The sequence below is a fragment of the Rhinolophus hipposideros genome, assembly GCF_964194185.1.
Source record: "Rhinolophus hipposideros genome assembly, chromosome: 4".
NCBI classification, from domain to species: domain Eukaryota; kingdom Metazoa; phylum Chordata; class Mammalia; order Chiroptera; family Rhinolophidae; genus Rhinolophus; species Rhinolophus hipposideros.
The window spans coordinates 10,713,058-10,739,029 of NC_138050.1; the positions used below are offsets into that span (position 1 = coordinate 10,713,058).

Here is a 25,972-nt window from a genome sequence, read left to right on the forward strand (position 1 = left end):
TTCCCTGCGTCCCACCTGGCATTACTTTAGCTGCCCCCTATGCCCAGAGAGTCCTAAAGAGCTTTATCAATCCACAACTTCTAGGAGAACTTTCTTCACCCATTCAGACACCACGTTTGTCCACCAAAGTTTTACAAAGAGGCCATCAAGGGAAGAGGCTACATTTGAAATGAAATTCTATTCTGGTGTATTTCAACAAAACAATGTAAACCAGACACAATACCCTATGAACAGAGCTCTAATTTTAAACTGTTGTCTTTGGTTTTCTTCCTGTATGCAGACATTTAGGGAAAGGAAAGAAAACCATATTTAGAGCATCTGCTATCATGTGATAAAATGGGTTTTTTGAAGCGGGTCTCACAGATCAGCAGTCTCATAATTAATTCTCTGGAGAGCATCTTTAATAGTGAAGGTTCCTGAACCCCCGCATGTTCAACCTGACTTTCTAACCAGTGGGTCCCAGAGTACATATATTGAAAAAGGACCTCAGGTGAATCTTTTGTACTGAAACTTGAGAGTTAATTACATGACTTGGTCTAAATGCTTTCACACAGGTTATCTTATTTAGTAATTTAAGAGTATATCACGCCTTAGTTCTATTATTTAATTAGCACTCAAGTGATGATGTGTATAATTTAATTTGTATATTTATTCTCCACCTAAGCAGAAATAGCTGTGTTTCTCTCCCACCATGGATGCTTAATGGTTTAGCACGTGCACCTTAAGGAAAGCCAGCCCGGTCCATCAGATTTTGCTTAATTCCTAAGCTTCTATGAGCTTTAGTTGTATCACATGAAAAATGAGTATAATGCTGTCGTTGCCAGGCCTGTTTTAAGTATTACATACAATAATTTGTATGCCTGGCACATAGTTAGCCTTTGAAAGTTGTAGTAGCTATTAAATTTTTCACTGAAAAAAAACAGTGCATCTAAGAAATAATTGTATGTTTATTCACAAATAGTGCTTCAATCTTACAATGCCACATTAAATATGTGATTATAAAACAATGTTACCCTTTAAAAATACGTATAAAAGTGACCCATAAATCTTTGGGTGCTTTTTATAATCAACATGTTATCTTTATAATCAACATATTAGTTGTATAATTATAAATAAATAAAATTTTTAAACAGGAGGAAATCTGTTCTTTTAAGTACATATTCGTGGTGCCAAGTTTTTTGAACTTTGAGAATGGATTTGCTCTTTGAAATACTCAAGTGTCTCTTGGTCAAATCTGATGAAAAGGAGGTGATTGGTGGACCCAAAATTGACGTCCAACCAAAGAAGAGTGAGACTCATTTTCTTGTGTGGTTCATAAGCTGGCAATTCCCAAGGAGAGCTTCAAGCATTGTTGGGATAAAGAGGTGGGCTGCTAATGACAATGTCATTGAAATGTAAGTATTTCAGTACATTTTTGCAAAATCTGTCTTATTTTGGTTTAATCATGTCTAAAATATCACATGTTGTTTATTTTTTTATATACTGTCTCTCCACAGTCTTTCTTGCATTAATATAATTAGTCTGTAGAACATTTTTTTCCTACTATAAAGATTTCTGTCTATGGCTTGTAGATTAAGGAGTAGCCAGGTATAATGATGACAGAGGATGTGGTGTGACCTAGAGTTCCCTCTAAACGAATATGTACAGAGGTTTGAGGGCTTCTGAGACAAATCAGCCTGGTGCTCATCTTTGCTTCTCGTATCCTCCTTAGCTTTGTGAACATGGGCAAAGAGTCACATACATTTTTAGAGTGTAAATGTCTTCATTATAAAATGAGGATGCTAATAATAGTGACTCTACACATCATTAGGAAGAAATAAAATAACACATGTGACATGCTTATCAGTCTCTGGCACATGGTAAGGACTTAATCAATGTAGCTCTTGTTGGTTTTGCTTGACTGTTTTTGAAAGGTTGACCAAGAAAGGGTAAGAGGAATGGGGTTAAAGGATAGATGGGAGTTTTTCTCTAACCATCTCAACGATCTCTCTAATTTAGCTCTCAATTCCCTTGAGGTCAGAAGTACAGTATTAATATTCCCTACATTCCACATAGGGGACTTGGGTCACAAGGAGATTTCTGGGGGTGCCAGTAAGTTATCAGTGGAGGTAGGAAACCAATTCAGCATTGTTTTCAGTTGGGTTCTCCAACAGTTCACTGCCTTTCATATGCAGATGGTTTCTTATGCAATAATTTAATTCAGTGCTTTTCAGAAAGAATGCCACAGAAGGGCTGCTTCATGTGTGTTGCTTTGTTGTTGCCCTGGTGACATTTGAAGAGCCCTCAGGCAATCAAGGATATCTGAGGATTCCAAAGAGCAACTCCTGGAACAAAAAGGGTTAGTGCTACAATGCAGCTGTTCAGTGGAGATTCTGGAATGGTGCATGAATTGAGACTTTTCTTCTGAATTCTTTCCCCGTGTCTCTAGTCAGTATGTCAGATAAACAAGTCCAGCTTTCCATAAGAGGCTGAGTTTAGGCATAATCAAAGAACTCAACTGTTTTTCACAAAATTTGGTAAAACCTTTTTAACTATTTACCTAAAACCATTCTGTATGTATACTAAAATCAGAGAATCGTAAGATCTCTTATAAGAATTATAAAAAGTCATTAATACGGGTAGGTTCCTTGAAAGAAATAATTTTATCTCATTCATTTTTGTGTCCCCAGTACCTGGTACGCAATCTTGCATAAAGTAGGTCATCGATAAATGCTTATGAAAGAGTAAATACAGCCTTCCAGCTCCATTTGGGACCTTGTTAAGTAAACATTGCCCCAAAACTCTGAAAATTTGATCAAGACGTCGTATTAGTTTCACTGTGGAAATTACAGATTTTCAGGTCTCTAATATACCACATGTACATTGGACACTCACTTTCACTTTAAACTTGCAAATTCCAAGTTCACTCCAGCACCAATACTTGGAGTGAAGAAGACCCAAGACGCAAGGCTGGAAATTCGGAATTCACAGGAGCTCATGTAGGCTCTACCAGTTTAACAAAAGCCATCTTTAAAAGCCACAGAAGACTTCAGGTTCTTTGCAATACCCAGGGAAGAAACGAGGCTCTAACAGTTATTCCTTCAAGTTGCAGAGCCGGGACATTTACAAAAGATGGATATAAAAATATACAGGGGCCGGTGCCCGAATGGCTCAGTTGGTTAGAGCGTGAGTCCTGAACAATCAAAATGGGTTGCCAGTTCGATTCCCACATGTGCCAGTGAGCTGCGCCCTCCACAACTAGATTGAAGGACAATGACTTGGAGCTGATGGGCCCTGGAGAAACACACTGCTCCCCAATAAAAAAATTTAAAAAAACTGAAAAAGAAAATCGACACAAGATTCCAAAAAGTTGGGGAAAAAAGAGAAAGAAAAAAGGACTTGCAATACTTATGCCAAACACTAACAGAGAAAAGAAGATGGATTCACATAATCCTGAAGTCCCAAAGTTAACAAAGCATTTATAGACTAAGGCAGCACCAGAAGCTGCGGATGAGATCTGCAAGCTCGTCATCTCGTCTCTGCCCACCTCTCCAGCCTTTTCTTCACCTGCTGTCCTTCTGGACCTGAGGTCCCAGCCACATAGAATAATTACTCGTGCTGCCTCATGCCTTTCTGTTTCTTTGCAAGTGCTTCTTTGCCCCCTCTTTATAGTGTAATTTCTCTCTGTAAGGCCCAACTCAGAGGTCATTCCTGCAAAGCCAGGCAAATTCATCCCTCCATTCCCTGCCTCTGCATCTGTACTTCTTCTATTACTACATATCCCGTAAGTCCTTGAGGGTGAGGCGTGGTGTCTTTTCATCCTTTTATTCTCAGTGCAGAGCATGGCATAGCATTTGGACTATCATATTCATTAAATATGTAGTTTTGAATGGGTGAATAAATCTAGCTAATTCTTCCTATTTGCATAAAAAACTGTGGGCCAGAGGTTATTCTCTCCCTCCTTTTAATTAAGCAATTGGCTCTTATTTGACTAACAGCTAAGTATTTTTTTTTTTTAACAACTGAGACATGAGCTAAATTTGATACTTCCGGGAGGCCTCTCGGAAAACATTCTGCTTCTACTCTTGGCCTCTATTGTCTTTTCTTTCCAAATTTACATCATATAGCAGGTAATTGTTCACAGCAAATCATACCCAAGATCATACTGGGACTCCTTCCCAGGCTACAGAGGACCCGACTATCTGCCAAGCCCTTTTCCTGCCACTCTTGCGCTCAGTCACGGTATGCCAAGCCCCACCAATGTCCTTGCCTTTCTCAGATGCATCTCTGGGCTCCTGCTTCAGGACTGATCCAAAGCCTGTTTCCTCTCTGCCCCAGATCTCTGAAGGTCTCTGATCCAATGCCAGCTCCCCAGAGAAACCTTCTCTGACCACTGGATCCAAAACAGCACTCCCTTTAATTCTCCGGTTTCTTCCCATTCCTTGTGTTTCTTCATAATGTGTTATTTACAACACTTACATGTTTTATAATCATCTGTCTGCCCCACTCAAATGGAAGCCCAATGAGGGTATTGATTTTGTCTATTTTGTTCACCACTCAAACCCCAGTAGCTGAGACAGTGTTTGGCATACTAGGTACTTAATACATAGGTGTTGAATAAGCTAAGTAAATGAGAAATGGGAGTAAAAAAAAAAAAAAAAAACTCACTTTTTTTTCTCTGGCTCTGTAATTTAAAAAAAAAATGATCAAAAGGGAACACTTCTATGTGAAATAGATGAAAAATTAATATTTAAATTACAACTTTGCTTTCTCCATTTTCCCTAACCTAACATGTAATAACAACAGCGTTAGTTTTCTTTAGCTGTAAAATGAAAATTTCCAGTTCACCTTGGAAGAGGGATAGAGGACGGGGAAAGATTATCTTGCTCAACACCACAGAGCTAACAAGTGTGCCAAACACCTACGGATGGGATCACAGTAGGGCAGGCAGCGTCTGGGGCCACCAGGGGTGAACTGAACACTGAGGAGGGAGCAATCAGATTCCTTTCATATCCTTTAGTCACTGAGCAGCTACTCATGGCAAAGGCTTTGCTCTGGAAGGTAAGGTACCATTTTTCCTTCAAGCAGTTTGTACCTTAGACTAATTTCAGATATGGGCATTTTGCTTATGAATGGGTGGCCAAGAATGAATTCACCTGTAATCCCAAAAGTCACTTAGTGTGACGTGGAGTTGGACTCTAATCTCAAATTTATCATTAATGAGATATGTGACTTGGACTAGGTTAATTGAATTTCTCTGAGGTGCAATCAGTTCTTATAAAATGAGTGGCTTGATAATCTACAAGGCTTCCCTGTGCTCCAACATTTCATGTTTTTAGGAGTTAAAAGAAAGAAGAAGATAGAATGTTGGTTGGAATTTCCTCATATTAAAGAGCTCGAATAAATAAATATAATATTTCTATCAATACCATTCACCTTTTGAAGCTTGCTAGGAAATGATTCACAAAAGAAGTAAGAAAAAGCATTCGTTTTTTATTTCTTCAAAAGCTAAGTTATTTTACCACGTGGACAATACAGTAGGAGGTAAGGGATATTTTTGTAAATGTAAAATAAAGTTTCTCTATTAAAGTACAAAAGACATCTTGCTTGTGAGAAAAGAACCAGACTGAAACTCTCAGCAGAATGAACGGAAAAGCAGGAATCTAAAAGCAGACGGGACTCTGCACTTTACTAGGTGTGCTGGTCTCAGCCAAGTTCCTTTACTTACCCCATCTCTAAAATGGGGATGTTAATCATGACCTCAGTGTCTTGCTGTAATGGTTCCCAGGACGATATGTGGAGAAGAACGGATGCAGGGGCCTGGCACACATCGCAGGCCCTCAGGGTCCTCCCACCCTCTCAGGGCCTAAGGGGCACCACTCACATTGGGAAGCAGGAGGTTGTTGCGAGGGGGTATGGGCATAACCAGAATGGTGCTGCAACAAACTCATGAAGTGCTTGAGGCAGTCCTTGCAAATGGGAAGGATCTAGGTAGGAGATAAAAGTCTTAGGGCTGGAAGACGTTGCATGGCACAGGCACGGAGCCTGAAATCACCGTGAGAGTTTACAGCCATTTCCAGTCACTGGTGAGAGGACAGTGCCGGGCAGGCCGTAAGCAAACAACAAAAGTCACTTGGGAGGCTTGTTAAAAAGACTACATACTACAAACTCCCCTACACACACACACACACACACACACACACACACACACACACACACACACACACACAGACACACCACATGCACACTGCCCCCTAGGGATGATTTTCATTCAATGATCTGGTGAGGAGTCCAGGAGCCTGTGTTTTAAAAAGCTTTTCCCGTGGTTCTGATGCTCAGTCAGGTTTGGGAGCCATGGGATTAGTTAACAGCAACTGGCTGCCTTACAGCGCAGAGCTCACACTGGGCAGCGGGCAAGTGAGCGGCAGAGCAAGCACTGCAGTAGGAGTCTGGATTCAATGCCGTCAGCCCTCACCGGACTGGGGACCATGAGGAGTCACATCATCTCTCTTACCCTCATTCGTCTCATTAATGGAGAAGAGGTCAGATCACCTCCTCTGCCTACCTCAAAGGACTTTTGTAAGAACTTATTGATTTTAAGCCACTGTTATATTACCTTAATGGAAAAACACTTCACTGTAAAGTGTCACACAAATATTCAGGACCATCATTAGTCATCGTCATTATTATCATGGGGATCCTGGGATGACAGAATGCCTTGGTCAGCGCCCATCCATTACACCCTGCGGTAAGCTTCAGGCAACCTTGGAGACAGGACTCGGAAACGGGTTCCACGTTGTCACCACGACACCACAGATACCCCTTTCCTAACTGCTAGACTGGGATTATGGTGGGTCCGGAGTCACGAGGCTCTCTCAGCTCTTACAAGTCACACTCTCACAAGCTACTCTCACAAATCGACACAGCTACAAGTAGTAGTTCTGGGCCTTGAACAAGTCACTTGAGCTCTCCTAGCCTTGGTTTCCTCAGATATAAATTGGGGATGAAATTGTGTAGGCTGCGCCCAGCAGCCAACAGCCAATGGGGGTCAGGGAGGTGGAAATTCAGCCCAGGATCCGCTCACCCAGCTGCACGCCCATGGGGCTGCATTTTCTTAGGGGAGGATGCATTTCCTAATTGTTTTCTAATTAATGAGCCCAGAGAGGAAGGCTTTTCCTAAATCACAGCAAGCTGCTGTATCTGCTAACGGTGACCCTGTAGTACCCACCCTAAAGCTTGGGCATCTAATGAGAAAGTGCATTAAGTCCTTAGTACAATGCCTGGCACGCAGCAGGGTCCAATGCAGGGTAGCATTCAATATTATAATTATTATGAATTCATTCACTCAACAAGCATTCATTGTGCGCCTTCTGTACCTCAGCTACTATGCTAGGGCAACTGGACTGTCCGCAGCGATCAGATGTTATCCTCTGCCTGCAGGAGATTATGCCTGGGGTCAAACACATATGAGGAAATCATTACATTTGAGTATTGATACAGGAGACCATGTCCAGAGTGATACCTAGAGTTTGAATTTCTGAATTCCGATGACTGTGCTTTAAGGTTTAATTTACTCCGGCAGAATTTCTTATCTAGAAAGTAAAACTTGTTGGGGTTCTCTGATAAAGCTGTTTACATATCTCACACTTCTTGTGTGAGAGCTGGGCACATAGAATGGGTTTACCAAGCCACTGTCACTTGCTTCTCTTTGTGGACCACCATCTGTGCCCACCGTGGTGCCAGGGCAATGCTGTCAGGCAGGTCTACTTTCTTACAGCGTGGCCTAGAATTGGCTGATGAAGGACAGAATCTCTTACTTATTTGTGTTACTGTTCAGAACTACTCAAATACATCCTTGTTTGAAGTAGCTTAAGAACAAATGACAATGCACGAGCTCTTTTTTATTCAATTGCCCAGAAATGCTTTGCATTGAATAATGAACTTAACTTTCAAACAAAGGAAAATCTCTCTCTCTCTTTTTCACATCATTAAGTGGAGAGGTCTACGTATAGCTTTTGTTAGCAAAGGGGATTTAACCTGTGCAACCTTCTGAGACTAGACGCTGGTCAGCTTTAGTGTCCTTCACAGAGACAGATGGACATAATGACAAAATAAAATGTTGGCAGGTGTGTGCTGGAAATCCCTGGTGATAAATGACAGGCTTTATTACTTACTACCTCTCCTAATTTCCTTTTCCGAGTAAGTAGCTCTAGGTGAAATCTACACAGGAAATAGTCTTAATGACTTCAATAGCAATGGTTTAATGAATTAATCTATTAGAGGTATTGCAAATAAAGTTTTAATTAAGAAACAGCTTAATTAAGTTCTCGAAACAAACCTTGGATCTACAAATGTAGCATACCAAGAGTTGTAATTTGTCCCAATGTCCTATGTCCTACTATACCTAAGCACTGTAATACTTAAAAAAAAACAAACACCTAAATATTTGCTTCAATATATGTAATGACTAAAATATAATCATTATAACTGTAAACAACAGGGGTAGTGTTATTGCCTTATTTCATAAAGATGCTGTCAGACTCGGTTAACAATAAAGCAAACACTCTTTCTCTCTTAGCAGATCATCTTCCCCAAGAGCAAGGGGCACAGTGCTTCAAGATCCCTTGCAGATCGAGTGTCCTATGATTCTGCATGTCCCTTATCTTACTTAAATAACACCGAGTCACCAGTGAAGGTGAACTCATAAATCAAGGCAGGATTCTACAAGAAGCTGGTTTTCCCTGAATGAAGGGCCAGCTACATCATTCGCCAGGCCCAGGACAAAATAAAAATGTGGGTCCTCCATTCAACGATTATTAATAATTTCAAGATGGCAATAACAGAGCATTAAACCAAGGGAGGGACCCTTCTGAGCATGGGGCCCTGCCTGAGTGTGGTGCAGGGACCGTTGAGATCCTACAGGTGTTTGCAGGCCCTGGACCCCTAGCTTGTCCCCCTCCTTGTTCCTTCTCTAGTTCCTGCAAATGTAGTTCCAATACCAGAAAGCTGCAGTTACATGTTGCTGCTGTTGATGAAAGCTAGGTAACCAAAGCTGCCTGGGGAATGACACTGGCAGGCATCCTGGGTATGCTTCCGGGTTTCTGCCCTCTCTCCATCGGAACATCCTATAAAACCCACACAGAAAGGGAACTAAAAGACTTAGGGCATTTAGTCTCCTTGAGATGCATGGTCTGGTTTTATAGAGTCATTGATCTTTAAGCTAAATGGGACCTTGGAGATTATCTAGTTCGACTTCTCTCACTCGATTTAATTCTCCATCAAACTCCATTCAGGCCGAGGACTCGGGAATGAATTCTTGGTTGTATAGCTCTAAGCTGATGGTGATTTTGATGCACAAACCGTAACTGATCATCTTCCAGAAAGACAAGGTCTAAGTACGAAGAGTGATTCATGCTATAACACTACTGGATTTACACAGGATACTGCCAACCATGCCGCCAACATGTGTAGTATTTGAATTTTAAATTGCAGCCAGAGCAAAGAGAGGGAGGCTACTGTCTTGGCACTTGGAAATGCATGAACATGGTCTCTAGATGGATTCATAAGACACGGAAACATCATAGATGAATCCAGGTTTGAAGGGGTGGGTGGTTTAGAGCTGGAGCTGAAAGCATTGCTTTACCAGGAAATATGTCTCTGCTGCTCTATTCTCCATTTGCATGTAAGTATGTGCTTGTGTGTGTGTGTACATACATACGTACATGTGATACACATATGTATTTAAAGTAAACTCTCATCCAGTTTTTATTAGGGGACAGACATTATGTCAAATGCTTGAAAAATATTAACTCATTTCATCCTCATAACAACCCTATAAGGTAAGTACTACACTTATCCTCCTTTTTAAAGATGAGGAAACTGAGGACAGTGGAAATTAGTTATCTTGCCCAAGGCCCCGTCGCTGAAGTGGTGGAGGCTGGATGCACCATGGAGTCTTGGCTCAGGGGCTGCTCTTAACCACTAGGTTACTGTGTCTGGAATCTCCCATCATGCCCAAACACCACTAACACCACCCTACTCTACATGGTTGTATGAACCAAAAGTTAAATGATATGCATTTACTACATTGGGCCATCTGTGCTCCTAGCACTGTAGTCATAGCTGTGGCAAATATTTATATCAATGTCACAGCTGAACCGATGTTAGTTGTACAGATGTTAATCACTATTACACAGTTGTGATTTTATACAGAGATGCTATCTCAAATAGTTTCAATCCCTTTTCCACCACTATAGTGCTACTCTAAAGGGCTAAGAGTATACTTTTCCTTTTGTCATTTTTGCTTTGATTTAGATTTAAGAGGTGGAATCAAACACTCAGCACAAAGCTTCTTTTCTTTTTTTCCAGAAAGGATCAAACAACCAATACGTAGTTGATATATTCACGGGATGTAAAGTACAGACAGCACAGGGAATATAGTCAATGGAATTGTAAAAGCTATACACGATGTCAAAGGGGTAGTAGATTGGGGGGGAGGTGGTATAAATGTCTAATCGTTATGATGTTTTTGTACACCTGAAATTAATATAAAAAATTAACTTAAATTGAAAAAGACAGTAGTTGAAATACGTAAGAGCTTTTTTCGGCTTATTTTCGCTCTAACAATTGCCCCTCTTTTATGTCTGTTGCGTATGAAGTCTTTTCTTGGGACTAAAATGAATATGTAATTTATTTTCAAGACCATGGGCACAAATCCCCGTGGCTAGGAAAGGTGAAACCCATCATTGTTTTTGGAGAGTTCTGTGATCACTACAACTCAGTGTCACCCAAGAGAGGAAAGCGCTACCTGGCCATCTCTGTGATGTCATGGTGACAACGCTTGCATTTCCACACAGCAGGTTAATATAACTTATACTGTTACACTTCCAAGATATTCAAATATTTGTACTTTTAGGACATTATTATAATGATAAATACTAAATTTTGCTAGAAAATGCTTTCAAGGATCCTTTAAGGAACCCGAAAATATTTCCACTTTATCCAGTTGGAGAGAGGATAAAAGCGTATGATAAGATTTTTCCAACTTAATATCACTGCTGGGAAATATATTAATTTTCATGGGGTTGCAGAAGCATTATCTCTATTGTTCATTTAATTTCCTACACAGGAAGAAGAAAAAAATAGTCAACAAACACAGTATGCCATGATGAAATATAGATAAAATATTCTCTAGGACACCAAATAACAGAACCATAGGATTCTGAAATTTTTATTTCAGATAAAAATGTTATGAAGGAAATATTCTGTCTGAGAATGTCACATGGCTTGACACAGCAGATTTACAAATACAATATTGTGTAGTCATGGAACATTCTATAGTGTCCTTTTGCAATTTCTGGAAGCTTGCTCTATTTCTGGTTAAATAGATAAGTTCAGTGATTTGAGCAGCCTAATAAAATTTGTGTGCTTTGCCAGGATAAAACCACAGTACTGAATTAATATCCTGCACTACAATCCCAACCTGCTTTGACAAGGATGCTATTTCATGGCTCAATAAATACTTATTGACTAACTACAAACATGACAAAAATGTTTGTCCTTCAACTCGACTGTTTTAGAACTAAACATTCAAAGGTTCTGAAAAAAAACCAGGAATGTTGTAACCGTTTCAAAACACTGTTGTTTTCATTTTGCAATATCACTAAACTTGCAAAAGGGCAGAATAGAAATATGCTATTGGATGAAACTCCAGAAAACTACAAGGTCTTCAAGCAATTTTTTTCTTTATAAGTTGTTTTGTTCAACATAAGATTTAAAAAGCACAAAGGAGGAGTATATATTAGGTTGGTGCAAAATTAACTGGGGTTTTTGCAATTATTTTTAAGCTTTTAAACCTCAATAATTTTTGCACCAATCTAATATTAATTTCATAGACATGTGCTCCATGTCTAAACGATCAAATTGGTGACTTCCAAAAATTGTATCAAGTGGTCTTCTCAAGGAATTCCAGCAAACTAATGGGGCTTGTGTCTCTTATTCAGAGTAACCACCAGCAAGTAATGCGAACATGGTCCTTTCTTTGCTCTAGTTCTATGAGGAAATTGTGTTACTGATAAGGGTTAGCTAATAGCATATTGTAGATAAATTAGGCCGAACTTAAGTTACTTTCCTTACAAACACAAACATTTAACATGTTGTTATCTATTTTTCTCTGAGAAATCTCCCTTCAATCATCTTTACTGTGAACAAACCGTAATGGATAAAGGTCAGTAAATATATGCAATCCTGGAAAATTCAATATATAGAAGCTTTCTTACAAGTTAAGCTTTTTCGATTAGACTACTCCTGGGTATAGTGGCACTGGAGAAGTCCCCTTTCTAATATAAAGCTCTTACCCCATTATATGTGGGGCCAACAAGTTATCGTAACCATAGAAGTGTTCCTGCTAAGACCGTTTTTATTTAATTAACTACATTGTAATTTTTTTACATATGGGGGCAACCTTGGGAAATATTTCCTTCAAATGATTTTTTATTTTTAGTTTGCAATATTTCTAAATTAAAAGGCATATTTTATTAGTGAGATGCGTTTTTTATGAGTTTTTAATTCATCAACAGTTCTAGGACCAAATAAGTGAATGTGTCACAAAAGATTATTCGATATAGCACTACTATTGTTCTGCTATAAGAATGCTGAATTTCAGACAGTGTTGCTATTTTTCTAATTACCCAGAAATTTAGCACATGTACAGTATATATAGTTCACACTCAACTATTGTCCTGTAAATAAAGGATGCCTTTGGACTTGGTCCTTGGGGTCCTCCTCTTACTATACTCTCCTCTTATGTAATCCCATCAGGTCCTAAAGTTTACTCTATAGTGGTCATATGTTAACTCCCAGACTTACTTCTCTGGCTTTAATTTTTCTCTCAAACCCATACTTGTAAATACAGCTCTTTGACTTTCATTTTTAGATGTCTAATAGGTATCTTTGGCCCAATTTGGCCAAAGGAAAACTCACTCTTCAACTTTCTTATGAAAAAAAAAAAGTGTTCCTTTTGCATTTGCAGCATGCAAATCTGTGAGTTTTCCCCCATCTCAGCTCATAGCACTACAAACCTAGGAGTCTTCGATCCCTCTCCCTCATTTCCAACAACCAATCTGTCAGCATTGTTGTCTCTACTTCCAAGACATATTCCAAATCCGTCCCCTTCTCTCCATTTTCATCACTATCACACTAGTCTGTTCCACTGTTTCTGTCTCACCTGGACCACTCCAGTAGTAATTTATTCAGGTCTTGTCACTCCTCTGCTTAAAATCTTTTGCTTCTTATCACATGTAGAATCAAATCCAAACTTCTTGCCCTGGCAACAAGGCCCAACCTGATCTTATAACCTGACCTTAACCCTGCTTCTGACATCTCCTATCACCTACTCATACCATCTTTTTTCATTATTCTCTAGGCACACGGGCCTTTTTTCTTTCTTTCCCTGTAAAATGACAAGCTCATTCCAACCTCTCTTAAGCAAAACTTTTCTTAGGGCCATAAAATATGACCTTGTACTAGACACAAACTTCTGTGAGTTATCATATGGCAGTTAATGCAAGTCAGTGATTCTCAACCTGGACTGTCCTTGGAACCATCCTTGGAGCTTTAAAAAAAAAACTGATCCCCAGGCCCCATCTGAACTTAATCAGAGTCTCTGAGAGGCAATCAAGGAGTTCGCGTTTCTGAAAGGCTTCAGATGATTTTACATGCAACTAAGGTTGAGAACCTGGTATGAGCCATGTGCTCTCTTCCTCTGATTTAACTGTATCCTTACTTGACTTGGATTTTGTTGTTGTTGTTACTATAAATCAAATCTAAATGTACCTGCTTTTCAAGAGATGTTAAAAAAAAAACAACAAAAAAACCTGACAGAGTAGGATGACCTGTTCTGTACAGTAAAGTGATAATAAAAGGAAAGGTACTGCTATAAAACACATAAAAAGGATCAGCCAGTATCATCCTGTACTTCTTGATATCATGGAACACATTTAGATTCTAATATGGAACGTTTTTATGGCCTGTGGTCTATTCTTGATCCCGCTCCGCATTCAAGTCCCAATCTCATGTTTACATCACATCACAGGATGTTGCTATTGACTTTGAGAATGAATAAACCTGTTTTAACATGACAAGAACTCGCGGAAATTTGGTGGAATTAGCGTTTCTAATGAAACTCAAACTTTTCAGTGTTTTAAGTTCGTTTATTCTTGGCAGCACTATAACTTCCTGTGTCTGAGAGAAATTATTTAAAATGAGACTATAAAAGAGATCAAAAGACTTGGACATCAATTAGTTCACAAGCTACCTAAATATTGTTACAGGAGTATAAAAGAATTAAACATATGGATTACATTTCCATTAAAATAGAGTAGGGTTTTCAAATAAAGGAGCAGAAAGCTTTAGAAAACTCATTTGGATTTTTTCAGACCTTCACATTTGAAAAATAGTTCAGACTACTTACAAACACCAAAAGCTAAAGAATATGCTTCTTCCTAGACAATTTAATAGTGCCATAAAAGCTAAGAATCGTCACCAGTGATGGCCGATTAAGGATCTGGGGAATCCAAAAGGACCTGTCATTCATCCTGCTTGAAGGAACACGTATTTAGGCTTTACAATAGCATCTCCTTCCTGCGGCCCTTGGCTTCTCGCAGCAATGGCAGTGGGCAGGGCTCACCACACAAGGGCCCTGACAAGCCAGATGGATGGCTGTCTGTCTGTTTCAAATCTCTATAAGCCTGTTCACCACCCAGCCCGATAGGATGACTAGGGGATGAGCTATTTTCGGGGCCAGCATTATTTTTGTCACTCCAAGAGGAAAGAAAGAACTGTTAATTCAGTTAAATTTGTTCTTCATTTGTAAACTAACTGCAGGTGACAGAGCATTAGAGAAAGGAGTTGAGGTCCCTGTGTACCCATAAGGCCTACGAAGGCGGCAGTGTGGTGTAACAGTAAATGGGCACAGATGGCCTTTGACTTTTGACCACCTGAATTAGAATCCTGCCTTGAACCCTAACTCTGTCATCTTGGGTATAAACAACAATTACCACCATTATTACAATAATCAATATTGAGATAACAGGTGAAAAAAACTCTTGCTGACCCTAATGAGGATAAGAGTCTTGGGAAATTAAGAAGTATGCTTTGGCAAAAATGTCATAATCTGATGGAAATATGGCAGCTGCTACAGAACCGGAAAGCCCAAGGGCTCCCCATATATGTTCTTCTTTAACAATAACCCCTTTTTATTATTTTGTAATGAAATGAACAAATTCAAGCATCATTCAGATCTTATTCTTCCATTGGTTTCATTATTTGTGTCACTGTGACAGGTGTTAAGAAATGCTTTTTTGCAGTTATATATAATCCCCTCCTTCCTCAATATGGTCGCACTGTACAGACATCCACAGGCTTCCATATGTTTACACAGTCCTACATGTCTTTCTGTTTCATCGACAGGACAGCCTTCAATGAAGAGAAGTAAGAATGAGTTAGAAGTTTGCTACAAAGCACTTTGAACACTGTTCTACTGAGTAAGGGTAAATAAGACAATTTTAGGGAAATTAAAGAACTCCTAGCACAAAACCTTTACCTGATAGAAAAAAAATGTTTTTAAGTCAATAGCCTCATATCTCTTGGCAGGACAGAGCTCTCGGGTGGTGTATATTCATATGGTTGGTTATTCCGATATTGTGAACTGAACCATATAAAGAACGCCTCTACAAATGGAGAACACTTTCACCTGGAATTGATGCCAGCATTAATAACTTAAGTATTTCAATGTCTCATGGCCAAAGCTCCATATTTTAGCTACCTTAGCAAGAAAACCCAAGAAAATCAATTTGCATCTAAAAGCTCCTTCACTGAGTTGGCTTGGTTTTGTGGCAAGCATCCCAGCTCACTTAGAGAAGCAGAAGTTGAAGCCTGCTTCACACAGGATTGTTTGGTCCCAGTTGAATAACCTGCTGGCATCTGCTGTTAGCAGAGTGGTAAGCAGATTATGGGTGAGCAGATATTAATATTCTGATTAAACATTTCAAAACCTCATACTGCTATTTAAAAAAATATTTGCACCACTCTGGGAGAACTCTTATACTTACCATTTTGAAGCCACTTTTAGTCTTAAATTCTATATATGCATGATCTTAAAAACTCTACCTATGATTTATGTCCCAGAATCAAAACTTTCTTCTCTCCACTGCCTTAATGAAACGGCAATGTCTACAATTCATATGAACAAATGGCTTTCCTGGACAATCGGAATGGTTTTAAGTCTTTACATTACACTCTCTTCCTTCCCAGATCTCCTTTTGAAAAAGACAGGGCTGCGCTCATCTTTGGCCTCAGCTTCTAAAAAAAACAGCCTTGGCAGCCCTCCTGGAAAGACTTCTTGTTTCCTGAAGATCCATTGATTTAACAAACCTAACAAACTTAAATAACAGAAGCTATGAAAGAGACATTTGCAGTGAGCATTCGGAAGTTATGAGGCAACAAAACTTTACTAGACCACAAAAATTTCTGTAACACCATGTATTATGTAAATGATATAATTTAGCACACTATCAGGGAAGTTATTAATTGTTATTAATTAAGGTCTGCAATGCACATACAGGTCTTTATAAATTAAAAGTCAAAGCTATGGGGTCCACCACAATTTATTTCTCGATCCAGATTAAAAATCTGTTTATTTTTGGGTGCTTATTAAATGGGGCCATTGTGGTGGGGATGAACATTATATGCTGACTACGTTACCTGTTGGGATCATCTGTAATCTCTACTTCTAATTTGACAAATTAGGTTGATAAGGACCTAATGCTCAAGGAGATACAGGCTCTGGGTATCTACTTCAGGATGCTGTCAGGGTGATGGGGAGATGTGGCTATATGGGTATAAGGGCAGAACATCTAGCAAACCACTTCCACAGTTCTATAGTAAGGAAAAAGCGGAGGAGCCCAGAGAGTTAAATGTCCCCCTAACCCCTGGCATCCCCTCCCTGTGTCCAGGCTTCACACTTTCTTACCTAGAACTCTCTTCCACCCCTGTGGTCACTGGCCAACTCAGGAGATACTGTTAGAGAGACAGGAGGCAAAAAAAATCCAGAGACTCCACTGTTGGTCAGCTCAGGAGCCCTTCCATCCACACTTCCCCCAATTCCTGAAACATCTTCCAGCAGCTAGCACTTGGAAAAAGTGGTCCTAACTCCCTACACTGCCTTCGAACTCTTTTGTGGCATAGGGCCACTTTTCCTTATTGGGGCAGCTGTGAGGAGCTAACCAGCCTGAAAGCTCGCAGGTAGGGCTCTGAGGAGACTCAGACCACTCACTGCATCCGTGGCCCTACAAGGAGACAGTTCCATGACGCATTCACAGGGGGAAAGGCCCCAGCGTGTAGGCTGGAGAGGTAGGTGCTCAGGAAGGGGCTGCCTTCTGACCTAAGCAAGGAGTCTTAAGGACCCCTTGGCTCCCAACAATCACCTCTTCTCCTCTGATTCATGGACAACGGATTCCAAAAGGGAGGCCCTCCTTTGTAACCCCAAAGTGAGGAGAGCCTGGTCCACAGCAGGACAGGGGTGTGGGCAGCTATCTACGCGCACCAACAACTGTCCACCTGTCATCCCGCAAATCTACCCCCAAACATCTGGTCTCCCAGAGTTTGGGATATACTCCCTAGCCTTCTCCTGACTCCCCCTCCTCCACATGCAGTGGACGTGTCCCGCGTGGAAAAGGCGACGTTGGGAGAGGGGCCGCTTTTGTGGAGGGCCACTTGGTCTGGGCGGTCATTCATTCACGGGGCTTGGGTGGACGGCGGCGGAACAGAGGCCAGCACAAGGCGAAGCACCCTGCCCGGCCCCAGGCCCGCGTGCAGCCCGGCCCCGCTGTCAGCGCGCGCAGGGCAGAGCCCACACCCACCGGGGCGCACAGCGTGTGCGGGGCGCCCGGCGGGCTTGCGGTCAGGCCTGGCGCGGGGGGTGTGCGGGTCGCCTGCTCCCGCCCGACCCCTGGCTCTGGAACCCTGTGCCGGAGCCCGAAGCGGCGATGGGCGGTGGGCCGGCGTGGGCGACACGACCCGCGCCCCCTCCCGCCCCGCGGGCCCCGGAGTCTCGCGGGCACCGACCTGCCAGCCGTCTCTCCCGGACGTTTTTCCACAGCCGATCCCAGGCTCTGGTGGTGGAGTCCCGCAGCTGCTCACTGATGGATCGCCGGAGCTGCATTGGGAAAGGTTTCCGTTTGCTGGTCATTTTAGATCCGTCCTCATAACGACCAGCGGGCTTGCCACCGCTGCTCCCTCGTGGCCCGCGACTCAGACTCCGGGTGACTCGAGATGCCAAACGCAGGACTGTGGCTGGGGCCCTGGGACCCGCCGACGGCGCGACATGGGTCCGCCGTCCCGCGCTGGGCCGGGACGCGTGGCCCCCGGGCGCCCTGCGGTTACTCTGCGCTCCGTCAACTCCTCTACTCTTTTCCCACTTTCCCTCGGCCCGCGCTCCTCCGCGCCCTCCCTCCCCCTCCCCCCTCCCCCCTCCCTCCCCCTCCCTCCTTCCCTCCCCCTCCCTCCCGGACGGCCTAGCGCCCCGCTCCTTCCCGGGCAAGCGGCGTCTCCCTGCCTCCCTCCCTCCCTCGCCTAAACCTGACAGCCTGGTCCCAACGGCCCCACTTACTTAGTTTCATCCCCTCTTCAGTTCCACTCAGAGATCAAGGGCTGTCCCATATTCCTCCGATTTCTTGATAGTTTCTATTTTTCAGTCTCAGAAACCGCCACCCACACAACCGTAACAAAACTTAAACTATGCCACAGCTAGTGCCATAATTCCTCATGAAGTCAAGTCACTGGAAATCAGCTATTCCGTTTTTGGTGGGTTTCTTTCTTTCTTTCTTTCTTTCTTTCTTTCTTTCTTTCTTTCTTTCTTTCTTTCTTTCTTTCTTTCTTTCTTTCTTTCTTTCTTTCTTTCTTTCTTTCTTTCTTTTTTCTTTTATAAATTTAATACAGGTACTCTTGTATTATATGCTACTTTTTTTCTTGTATCACCAAATAATTATCTGGCTTCAATATACAATCAAATTTAAATGGTTTAGAGAGTCAAAATATATCCATTGTATAGCCATTCTGTAGAAGGAGAATAACGTGCAAATATTGTCAAACCATGCAGAACCCTCAGAAAGTAGTTTTATATACTCTGGTAAAGTATTAAAATCTGTACTCAGTTAAAAAAAAAAGGGCAGGTATTATGAGGAAGTGAAAGATGAAAAAAGTATTTTAAGGTATTTCAGCCAATAACAGAAGGTAGGCTTATCATTAGAAATTAACTGTGATTCCTGCAGGGAAGAGGGAGGAAATGCGCGGGCTTTTTAAGGAATCCAGGAGGAGGTGGCCCCGGACATTTTCCTGGGGTTCAAAGCCTTACTCATAGATGAAGACAGTGCTACCTCAGACCTCAGAGTGTCCTGCTGTTCTCAAGGTTTTGCTTCTAAGGTGCTTGAAGACCCTTAGAGAAAATAATTACGATATTTGATGTGATTCAACAATGTGACTAATTTTCATCTCAAGTTTGATGAGAGGAGCTGAAATCTTTCAAAAGGGAATTTCTGAATTATTTAAACAGCAAAATTGCTTAAATCTCATTTCCTTTTATATGTCTTTGTACCAGACTGCCAAGTAAGAACCAAAGTTTAGTCAACTGTTTTGTCCTTATATGTTGTTGTTTGTTTGCTTTAATTTCAGATGCTCCATGTGAAGTTTGAAAATTAAAGAAAATGATTCAATCCTCCCTCTATTATACACACTACTAGTGACTTAAGAGGTAAAAACCAACAGTTACCTGAAGTATTCCCTCTACAGTTATATGTTTTAAATGTTATTTTGTTGTTTTTATTTTAAATATGCGAAAATGCTCACTAATGAAACACATTTCAGAATGAGCTAGGAAGTAATGAGTGAGCTTTTTGGTGCCATCCTGGTAAACCTTTGAAATTGTCAGTTATGAAGCAATAAGTCATGAATCAGAAATGGACTTGAAACTATGGCAGCCAGTTATAGACTAATCCAGATCGCTTTCTGGACCCACGCCAAATACCCTTTTGATTACATCCTCTGTTTTGTATGCATGTAGTGGTAAGGAACTGCTCTGCAAGGAGCAAGATTGGTGTTATCTTGAAGTGACTGCTGTACGGTATAACAACAGAATGTTTCACAATAACATTCCCAGGGAAGCTGTATATTTGACTTTCAAAAAGGATCTCTGATCGAATCAAACCCAAGCAGTAGTTGTAACATTATACACACAGGCATAGAACAGCACAAGGAACATTCGAGCTATTTCACTGATCATTGAGCTCTAAAGATCCCGGGGCCCTCGTATTTTCTATTTTAATATATATTTGATATTCAGGTTTCACAGACTGGGTGTTTTCCTTAAATGACACATCTCAAGATAAATTCTGGCATTGCAACTTTGCTTCATTCCGCCTGGGGGAGGGTCTATGATTTCGGGACTGTCCAAGAGGAGCCAGATGAAAGACTGAAGTGATCTGCCCAGAACAGGTGCCCCTGAGCAGCTTGTGCCACACAGCTCAGCCCAGCTCCCTGCCTGATCTGGCTGCTGGCCCTGCTGGAGGAAATCTCACTGCTGTACAGAGGCAGCCGCCACAAATGCAAGGATTCCAAACTCAATGGAAATCTCAGGGCTACTCGGAGTCCTTCATGCAGGCCTGAGATGGCATCCATTCCCATCTTCCACAAGCCCTGCTTCAAAGCCAAAGCTTAGGTAGGACCCATCCCCTCCTCCCTCCCATTGGGTCTTCACCTGGAGCAGATGGCAACACTGCCTAGCTCAGAGGAAAAAAATCAGGAATTTCCAGACTCCTGCTACCTTCTTACTTCCTCCCTCCCCTCCCATCACAGTGGAAGAGGTGTCTCTCTTCCTGCCCAACACCTGGTCCTTGATCCATGCTCTGCTTACCATCCTCTTCATTCCTACAAGGACTTTGCTACATCACTTATTTCCTTTCTCTTCTATAGCCGCAACCCTCAGGTCTCACCCTCCTTTAAACCAAACAAACACCAAAGCAACCACAACCATCACAAAGCTCAAGGCTTCTACTTTGTATTTTTTGGGAAAGAAGTCTTCCCCTATCACCACTGCCATCTGGGCTCCCTCACTACGTCATGGAAACTCATCTTGCCAAGGCCACTGATAATTGTCTGGTTGCTAAATCTAATGGATGTTACCAGCTGTGTTCCCTTCTGCGGTTGTGGACGATGAGACCCTGCTGCTGACCATTCCCTTCCCCCGACACTGCCTCATCTCCGCCCTCCTCACTCCATGCCTCATGCGACTCAGAGCTCCTCTTCTTCCCCTCCAATGGTGGCAATCCCTGGGCTTCAGTTCTCAGGCGCTCCCCTCCTTCCCCCTTTTCCCTCATGCTTCGGAGTCCCTGGATGACTGCATTGCTTCCTGTGGGTTGAACCCTCACCTCTCAAGGCCCAACTTGGTACAGACAAAAAATACTTGTGTTCAAGATTGTGGCTGGAACACCAGAAGCTAAACATTAATGAATGCCAACTATAATTTTATATATATAATGTGATGGTTCAGTGTGAGGTCGGAGGGATAGTGGATGGGGGGAGGGGGGTTCACAGTGTGAGGGATATAAATGATGAACGTCTAAGTATTACCTTGTCTTGTACACCTGAAACTAATAAATAAATAAATAAATAAAAAGATTGTGGCTGGAAGCACAGTCTAGTTGGACTCTGGTCACATTTCTGACACTCAACACTACCTACTTATAGGATTGCATTGTGGATTAAATGAAATAATCCACTTGGTACAAAGAAAGGATTCAATAAATGCTACCATGAATAGTACTATCATTATCACATCTGTGCTACCCAAATCTTCCCGGAGCCTCTCCGAGGGGCCTTTCCTCACCCTCAATGTATCCCATGACTCCCCCTCATGGAATCCAGTTTAACTTTATAGCACTATCACTTGTGGACGTGCTCCTCTTTGTTTGTTTGTGGTCTGTCTTCCAGGCCAACCTTGAGCCCTGTGTGAGCAGAAGCCTGCTCTGTCTCAGTCACCAGGGTACCCTCTGAGCCCGGAACAGTCCCTGACAGTCTTGCAAGGAAACCTAGAACAAATGAATGACTGTGCTCCAGTGCCATATAGCATTTACCTTACTAATGGATATTACTAAAATTTTCCCTCTACACGTGCTCTTCCATCTCTATTTCACATGTTAGCCAAGTGATGCCGCTACCATCTTAGTGTCCAAAACAGCAATCTAGAAGACATTCTGAACTCCAACATTCCTTATATTGCTTCATTCTTTCTGTTTCTCCATACCCATAGGAACTTGCTTAGTTCAGGTTTTCTTCTTTCCTCCCCTGGATTTTAGCATAATGAGATTCACATTAGAAAGCTATTGCTCCTTAGAATAAATGCAAATTTTAATTATGCTTGTAGTGTCATTAATTATCACACTCTCCTCATATAAAGTTTATTAATTTTAACTATAGAAGTAATATATATTGATAGCTATAGTTTTTAAACACACAAAATCACCTGTAATAGTACTAGGCAGAAGGAACCGATAACATTGGAATATTTTCCTTTTCAGTTTTTTCTTTGTATATTTATAAAAATTGGAGTAACTTTTATACCAAATTTTGAAGTTTATTTCACCTATCATTAGATTGTAAACCTTTTCCCAATTTATTAAGTTAGCTTTTAAAATACAGTTTTTAATGAATACATAAAATTCACACCATAATTTATTTTGAAACTTTTATAATTTTGGACATTTCATTCCAAATTGCTGAAATTACAAATAATACTGTGATGAAAAACTTTGGCAAATGGGAAAAAAAATGATACTTTTTTCATTCTCCTTCTCTTAATGCTTAATATAATTAAGACCCATCATCACTGTACCCTCAACCACAAGCAATGGACAGGACTTACCACACACCCACCTACACGTATCAACGCCAATGGCTCTGCAATCCTATGAACTTACCTCTTGGACGCCCCCTCCCATGTTCAACTCCATCTGTGCCCTCACCCCTTGCACCAAGAATGGAGAAGCACAGTCTGCTCCACTTGCTGAGTATTTTGTTGTCGGAAGCCTTTGCTTAAAGAAAGAATCCAGTTTCTAATGGTACCAGACTAGCAACCCTCTGCCAGAAGCCTATGGTTACGGGCCATCATTTCATGTTGTTTTTCAGCTTTGAAAAGAAAAAAATTGCCACCCTCGCTGTGACCCATTTCTTTTCACTCACAGGGACTTTTCCCACATGTTCCCTCTCTAAGATAGATGGGATAGAGCAACCATTCCATCACTGCTCCCTCAGGCTTCATTTCAGGGTCTTGTTAGAGATTCTGAAATGGAATCTCATTTATTTCATCAAAAAATGTTGCTAGGGGAGTTATCACTTTGTGAGGGATGTAAATGTCCAACTATTACATCGTTTTGTACACCTGAAACTAATAAAATAAATAAAAAAAAAACTGTTGCTGAACGTTCTGGAGAATCTAGCTTTTCATGCTGGGTCTTCAGTTGACAGTTACCAATCTGTGCCTGTCACATCAGATAGGCGTCTTAGTGTCACATGGCCAGGCTCTGAATCTGTCAATTTTCTAATGCTAACAGTTTGGATTGCTTTTGGGTTTTGTTCTGTTAATTAAAATATGGTTGGGCTCCATGCTTCTTTGGAAACAAAATTTAGTATCTTCCACTGTGTTCAGTATTTTCCTGATGTACATTGGTAAATGCCTGAACGCTTCATGCTTAATGTCATTATCATCATACCTTACTGACTTTACAAATACTGTAATTATTCTGTACATTTCTCATCTATGCTTTGGGGGACCATTATTACCACATGGGAGAGCCTGGGTCAGTGTGTCACAAGTCTCTGATCACACTCACAGGCTGCTAGATTGAAGAAGTTTCTAGTGATTGGAATCGTGTTGACATTGCCTGTGGGTACCCTGTGGCACCCTCAGACTGTCTATTCCATAAAGGGGGAGTACATTTAACTTACTGCAGAACCTTGCTTTATTACGTGGACATGGGTAGACTGACCCCTTGAGATTCATCCATTTTGCTATGACTGCCTGTATACACGTATACAGAACAGCTCAACGTTCGTACGTTTTGCTGACATTCAGATATACACTGTGAAGCACTCGTGTGTGTGTGTGTGTGTGTGTGTGTGTGTGTGTGTGTGTGTGTGTGTGTTACTGAGCTCTTTAAGGTCACTCACCACATGGTCTGAAGAGCAGTGGAAGGCTGAGATAATAGAGTGACATGGTGAGGTAGGTGAAGGAGGAATATATTTTCACTTTGATCAGGGTGATTAGAACAAATGGACTTTCCTGCGTTTGATAAGGAAACCAATGTTTAGGGAGGTTAAGTAGCTTCTACCACGCTGAGAGCTGAGACTTGACTTCTATTCTTAGACCTACCGAATTCATTGCTATTTTCTCCCACTGTTTGGTGTCTTCTTGTAAACCTTAAGATGTATCTCTTCAACAGAAACAGTTCAAAAGTAGTTGATTTTTTAAAGATTTAAGTTTTCTCCTGTTTGTGGCTTATGATGATGTGATGAATCCAAAGGGAGTTATTATGTTTAAAAGTTTCTGGGGCAAGGGAAATGACTTTATCATTTAATATGTATTTTTCTTTTGTTTACTTCCTTCAGTTGAAGATTTTTTCCTTCCTTATGAAAAACTACTATATTTTCTATATCACTTCAGTTGTGCTCTATTGGCCATTCATTACTAATAATATATTTTTGGTATAATTTATTTTTTAATGAAATATTTTGCAGGTATCATTTAAAATAAAAACTCCTGCTATTAGTTAGGAAAAATTACAAATCCAAATCCATTGGAGTCCTGGGACATCTTTTTGGATTTGACGGCTTTTATTGATACCTCTATTCTAGTTGTGTGACTGGGGCCTGTGTTTCATCTATCTTTCCATTCCCTGTGCCTGGAACTATAACTTTTAGGTCTCTACATAACCACCATGTCTTATAAGACCTGTCCTGTCCATCCATGTAAGCGTGCCCCTCTTACTCTCCATTCCATCCTTAAGCTTCACTAACACATGCCCATGTGGTATTTTGCATTTGTTTATTTTTGTTTACTACCCACCCTGCCCCTTCACTAGGCTGTAAATTCCAGGAGAGCAGGGAGGTGTCTTTCTTTCTGGGCTGATTCCCAGAACCCACAGCCATGTCTGGTACAAAGTAGGCACTTGGTGAATGAATAAATAATACATCCCTTGCCAAGAAAGTTCATGCCATCACTGGAAATTCCTAATGCTACATGACACTCTCCCATGTCTCCTGGAGAGCTTAGTTCCTCAGCTCACCACCGCAGGGACTTTTGTCTCCAAGTCCACTTCACTCACCCACTCCCATGGACACACCCTGGGCTAAGTCCCCACCCACACTGCTGTGCTTCCCAAAACTTTATCAAAGCTTCTGTAAGGATCTTGTGTCCTTCCAGCATTGCTCATTTTGTCTCACAATCTTTGCTTTTGCTTTTCCTTTACTTGTCCAGTCCTTCTCCTTGGCCCTGCCCTTTCTAAGGCTGGGGTTAAGCACCATGAGCCAGCCTTCAACCATTTTCTCACTGTACACACACATAGCTGTTTTAGTTCCTAGTCATTCCAGGCCTGTCTGGCTAAACCCCTATATCCACACTCTTCTATCCAGGCCACAACAGGCTGTCAGTGAAATCCCAGAACTGCACACGCCGGTGACACGATGCTGATGGGGTGAGAGCTGCCAGCAAAATTTCCCCCGTGTCTCTAGCTGGGTGTGGTTCCTGTTCTCCACAGTGGCTATCTCAAAACTTCACCACTATCTTCAAGGCCCATGCACACTTAAACTTATTTTTTGTGGTAAAATATACATCATATAATGTTTATCATTTTAACTTTTTGCAAGTGTACAATTCATTGTCATTAAA

At 41.3% G+C, this 25,972-nt stretch overlaps 1 protein-coding gene across 4 annotated transcripts in view; it reads right to left on the minus strand.

The window, feature by feature from the left end:
- Positions 1–25,972, minus strand: part of STARD13 (StAR related lipid transfer domain containing 13) — a 490,614-nt gene that overhangs the window by 198,096 nt on the left and 266,546 nt on the right. Inside the window, exon 1 of one of the 4 annotated variants that reach the window (XM_081045610.1) lies at positions 18,103–18,495. The exons of 2 other annotated variants lie outside the window; for them this stretch is intronic. In XM_081045610.1, the coding sequence (XP_080901736.1) occupies positions 18,103–18,226 (124 nt within the window). In that variant the 5' untranslated portion in view covers positions 18,227–18,495. Of the gene's footprint in view, positions 1–18,102; positions 18,496–25,972 lie in introns of those variants that run through there. One more of the 4 variants, XM_081045616.1, reaches the window with a different exon arrangement.